General features: G+C 44.0%; 1 protein-coding gene across 1 annotated transcript; it reads left to right on the plus strand.

Annotated features, from left to right (window-relative positions):
• Nucleotides 1-1,493: 1,493 nt before the first annotated feature.
• On the plus strand, nt 1,494-2,093 carry LOC138901601 (uncharacterized). The gene has a single exon (XM_070189376.1). The coding sequence runs from the start codon at nt 1,494-1,496 to the stop codon at nt 2,091-2,093; it is 600 nt and encodes a 199-aa protein (XP_070045477.1).
• The last annotated feature ends 3,759 nt before the right edge of the window (nt 2,094-5,852 follow it).

Here is a 5,852-nt window from a genome sequence, read left to right on the forward strand (position 1 = left end):
ACAACATCTAAAGAATTTTCTATCAATATATGTGACCCAAAGACAGCCGAATGTGACTCCTAAAGCCATCAAGCTATTACTGTTTCCATTCTCTGTGACTGGAGAGGCTCAAACTTGGCTGAATTCGCTCCCAATAAACTCCATTGCCACTTGGGAAGAATTAGTCAAACAGTTCTTAAACAAGTTTTATCCTCCCAACAAGACTGAGGAAGATTGATGAGATATTGCAGTTCAGGCAGAAACCAACTGAGACCTTGCAAGAAACCTGGGAGAGGTTCAAAGGTATGCTGGTGAAGTGTCCACACCATGGCATTCTAGATCAGATGTTGGGAAAGAGATTCTACATGGGTTTAGCAGACAGTTTGAAGGCCAATGTAGATGCTTCAGGTGGGGGTCCATTTTTGAGCAAGACATTCACAGAGTACAAGATTCTTCTTGACAAGATGGCTCAAAATTCAGGCTGGATGACTAGAGGTATGACACTTACACCAATTGTGCATTATGTTGCTCTTGACCCATATAATTCCCATGCAGAGAACATAACCACTCTCATGACTCAGATAAGCATACTAACAAAGAAAATTGATGAGATAGGTACAAAGCAAGTGCACATTGTTGATACAACAAATGGAGGATTGTGCACTCCTTGTATAAACCAGTCCTATGTGTGCTCATGGAGTAGAGAGAATGATAACCAGGGCTTCAGAGAAGACATGAATAATGTTAATAATTTTGGAGGTCAGAGGCAAAGTGGGAAACAATGGGGACCAGCACCAAATCAGCAGTACAGGCCCAACCTGCCACAACACAACCCCAATTCTGAATGCGCACGACCACAAGGTCAAGTTGTACCTTATCAAAGGCAGCATGGCTATAATCAGAAGCACCACCAACAGTTGGCCTACCAACCACCTCATATACAACAGGACAGCAACATGGTAGAAATCAGGGGTATGCTGCAACAACTCATTGGAAAAAATGGCAAGATACAAGAAAAGTTAGCAGCACATGATTCAGCAATCAAAGGCATTGAACCTCAACTGGGACATCTGTCTATGGCCTTGAACAATCGCCCCCAAGGAACATTGCCTGCAGATACAAATATTAACCCAAAGGAGCAAAACCCAAATCAGCTAATGGCAGTGAGTCTCAGGAATGGAAGAGATTTAGATAGAGAGCAAGCAGTTGCTTAATCTAGGAGAGAGACTATGCCAACTACTCCAGTTACATTAGAGGCATAAGGGTCAGCAGAGCTCACTGAGGTGGTAGTTGAATAGGCACATGTTGACAAGGGTAGTGCGAAGGAAGGTGAACAAGTCTCAGAACAGGTGGCACCTCTTGTGCCAGAAGCTTCCAACAAAGAAAAGACATTAAGTAGTGGACAGAGGTTGACTCCTGCACCATTCCCTCAGAGATTGGCAAAACAAAAGAAAGATGATCAATACAGGAAATTCATGGAAATGCTTTGACAGATTCAATTGAATATTCCACTTATGGATGCTTTGAGGGAAATGCCAGGGTATGCAAAAATAATGAAGGACTTGATGTCGCGGAAATTTGACTTCCAGGACCTGTCCACTGTAACTCTGACACAGACCTGCAGCGCGGTAGTGACAAAACCTATGGCCCAAAAGGTGTCTGATCCAAGTAGCTTCACTATCCCATGCACTATTGGGAGTTATGCTTTTTCTAAAGCATTGTGTGACATGGGAGCCACCATAAACTTGATGCCCTTGGTAATCTATACAAAACTGGGCATTGCAAGAGCTAGATCGACCTCAATATTGCTGCAACTGGCTGATCGCACAGTCAAAAGACCGACAGGTATTCTTGATGATGAGCTTGTGCAAGTGGGGAAATTTGTATTTCCTGTAGACTTTGTTATTCTTGACTGGCAGGTGGATAAAGAGATACCTATCATTCTGGGAAGGCCATTCTTAGTCACTACCAGAGCATTAATTGATTGTGAGACTGGAGAGTTGAGAATGAGTTTGAACAATGAAGAAATAATATTTAACGTTCAAAAATCCATGAGGAGACCCAGTGAATTTGCAAACTGCTCATTAGTGGAGGCCGTGGATGTGATACTGTAAGAAGAGGATGAGACCCTTAATGTCAAGGATCCACTAGAAGCCTGCTTGATGAATTTGGAAGAGATGGATGGTGAAGGGTTGGCAGAGTGGGTCATGGCTCTCGAAGGTCAAGGATTCTAGAAAAAGGAACCTCAGTTCAAGCCCCTACGCTTAGAAGAGAGAGCAACACCACCTGCAAAACCATTAATAAAGGAGCCACCTGAGCTGGACTTGAAACCGCTTCCAGCCCACCTCAGGTACGCTTTCTTGGGGCCTAATTCTACTTTGCCTGTTATTATATCATCTGGTTTGCTAGTTGTGCAGGTAGAGCAACTATTGCAGGTATTGCAAGAATGTAAGATTGCCATTGGGTGGACTATGGCAGACATAAAGGCTATCAGCCCAGCCTTTTGCATGCACAAGATTCTTCTGGAAGAGGGGCACAAACCTTTCAGGGAATATCAATGACGGCTGAACCCGAATATGAAGGAAGTAGTAAAGAAAGAAGTGATCAAGTGACTGGATGCAGGTATCATCTTCCCCATCTCTGATAGCAACTGGGTCAGTCTTGTCCAATGTGTGCCGAAAAAGGGATGAATGACGGTCGTACAAAATGAGAATAATGAGTTGATCTCGACTCGTATAGTCACGTGGTGGCGGATTTGCATGGACTATCGGAAACTGAACACAGCCACTCGAAAGGACCATTTTCCCTTGCCTTTCATTGACCAAATGTTGGACAGGTTAGCCGGGCGGTCCCACTTCTGTTTCTTGGATGGATACTCGAGGTATAACCAGATCTCAATAGCCCCGGAAGACAGAGAAAACATCATTCACTTGTCCATATGTCATCTTTGCCTTTCGGAGAATGCCCTTTGGACTTTGCAATGCACCGGCTACATTCCAGCGGTGTATGTTAGCCATTTTCACTTACATGGTGGAGGATATTATGGAGGTGTTTATGGATGATTTCTCCGTGGTGGGGGATTCATTCGAAGATTGTCTTCACAACTTAAGAAGAGTGCTCAAGAGATGTATGGAGACAAATCTGGTGCTGAATTGGGAAAAGTGCCATTTTATGGTACAAGAAGGAATAGTGTTGGGGCATCGAGTTTCCAGCAAGGGCATTGAAGTAGACCATGCCAGGTTGATGTGATTGAGAAGCTGCCACCACCCACTTCGGTAAAGGCAGTGAGAACTTTCCTTGGGCACGCCGAGTTCTATAGGCGATGCATTAAAGATTTTTCCAAAATTGCTAACCCCTTATGTAAGCTACTTGAAAAGGATCGGCCCTTTGTGTTTTCTAATGATTGCAGGTTGGTTTTTGAGGAGCTGAAGAAGAGATTGGTGAATACACCCATCATAGTTCCACCCAACTGGGAGCAACCATTCGAGCTCATGTGCGATGCCAGTGATTATGCTATAGGAGCAGTCTTGGGGAAACACAAAGACAAGATGATGCACCTGATTTACTATGAAAGCAGGACGCTCAGTGGCGCACAGCTCTATTACACTGTAACGGAAAAGGAAATTCTGGCTTTAGTGTTTACTTTCGACAAATTCAGGTCGTACTTAATTGGTTCAAAAGTTATTGTTTATACTGACCATGCATCAATTAGGTACTTGATAGCAATGAAGGAGTCAAAGCCACGCTTGATTCGCTGGGTTCTTTCGCTACAAGAATTCAATCTGAAAATCCGTGACAGAAAGGGGACGGGCAATCAAGCGGCAGACCACATCTTAAGATTGGAAGGAGCTGAAAAGAGAATGGAGGTTGAAGACATAACAGAGACATTCATGGATGAACAGTTACTTGTTGTGACAATGGAGGAGACGCCATGGTATGCTTATATTGCTAACTTTTTAGCAAGCGGTATTGTACCTTATGAACTCTCCTCAATTCAAAAGAAAATGTTCTTCCGCGATTGTCGAGCCTATTATTGGGACGAACCTCTATTGTTTAAAATATGTGTAGATAACATGATCCAGAGGTGTATCCCCGAGCAAGATCAAGCTTCTATTTTGTAGGCTTGCCATGCTTCACCATATGGTGGGCACTTTGGAGGAATCTAGACAGCAACAAAAGTGTTGGAATCGGGATTGTATTGGCCTACCCTGTTCAAAGATACTCATGCTTGGGTCAAAAGTTGCAATGAATGCCAAAGGACAGGCAACATATCTCGCCGTCACGAGATGCCGATGACCACAATTCAAGAGGTGAAGGTTTTTGACATGTGGGGGATCGACTTTATGGGGCCGTTCGTCAGCTCGTATGGTAACAAATATATATTAGTAGCAGTTGACTATGTCTCCAAGTGGGTCGAAGCGGTGGCTCTCCCGACCAATGATGCAAAAGGGGTAACAAGTTTCCTAAAGAAAACCATCTTCACACGTTTTGGCACCCCGAGAGCTATAATCAGTGATGGTGGAACCCATTTTTGCAATAGAGCGTTCGCACATATATTGGAAAAGTATGGAGTTTGCAACAAAGTAGCCACACCGTACCACCCACAGACGAGTGGGCAAGTTGAAGTGTCCAATGGGGAAATTAAAAGTGTCCTGTCAAAGACAATGAATGCAACAAGGACAGATTGGGCGAAGAAGCTGGATGATGCATTATGGGCGTACCGCACAGCATTCAAAACTCCAATTGGTATGTCACCGTACAAGTTGGTATTTGGAAAGGCATGCCACCTTCCGGTAGAGCTCGAACATAAAGCACTTTGGGCACTGCGGAAGTTGAATCTGGATATAGAGACCACAGGCACCAGCAGAGTCACTGAGTTATATGAGCTTGAGGAATTTAGGTTCCATGCATTTGAGAATTCTAGATTATACAAAGAAAATATGAAAATGATCCATGATAAGCACATCTTAGATCGAAACTTCAAGCCCGGAGATCTAGTGTTGTTATACAACTCGAGATTGAGATTGTTTCTGGGTAAGTTAAAGTCCCGATGTTCAGGACCCTTCAGAGTGGTGTAAGTGTTCTCAAGTGGAGCTGTAGAGATTGAATCCAAAGATGGGACAAACAAGTTCACGGTAAACGGGCAAAGGTTAAAACATTACCTTGGAATGGTCGAAGAGAAAGGGGATAGAGTGGTAATAACTTTGGAAGAGCCCCAGTACGTGAACGAGGAGTGATAATGGAAGCATGCGTCGTGTCGCCACGTTAAATCAGGCGCTTCTTGGGAGGCAACCCATTAGTTTTCTTACTTTGGTTGTTGTAATTGATTTTGAACGACTTTGACCGATCTACTAGTGTGTAGGGCAAAAGATTATGCGCATAGGAAGGATTCGGGGGTCGAAATTAACCCAAGAATAGGTAAAAATGCGGCAAAGAAAAAATAATTGGCTGGAGACGAAGATCAGCGGCCGCGAATTGGACCGCGGATATGGCCATGGATTTTGGCCTGTGTTCTATCCCCCATCCACGGCTGCGAATTGGACCGCGGATTGGGCACGGATTTTTGGTCCCCCTCTGCCCATAATCCGCGACCGTGGACGCGACTGCGGATATGGGGGCGTGTCCACGTAAGTTTATTTCTTCTATTTTTAGTTAAATTTTTTTATTTTTCCCTAACTTAAACGCCACCACCCCCACTTCCTTTCCCATTTCCCCCACTTCTCTTCTTTCCTTCCTAACTTCAAGTCCCCAAACCCTTCTCCTTACCCCCATAACTTAAACGCCCCTCCTTTCTGTAATGATCCGGCCGGTCGTTTTGAGAGTTATAGCCCCGTTTTCCCCATTTCTACTTATTTTGTGTTAATTATCTATAT

Source organism: Nicotiana tomentosiformis, chromosome 11 (genome assembly GCF_000390325.3).
Source record: "Nicotiana tomentosiformis chromosome 11, ASM39032v3, whole genome shotgun sequence".
Lineage (NCBI taxonomy): Eukaryota > Viridiplantae > Streptophyta > Magnoliopsida > Solanales > Solanaceae > Nicotiana > Nicotiana tomentosiformis.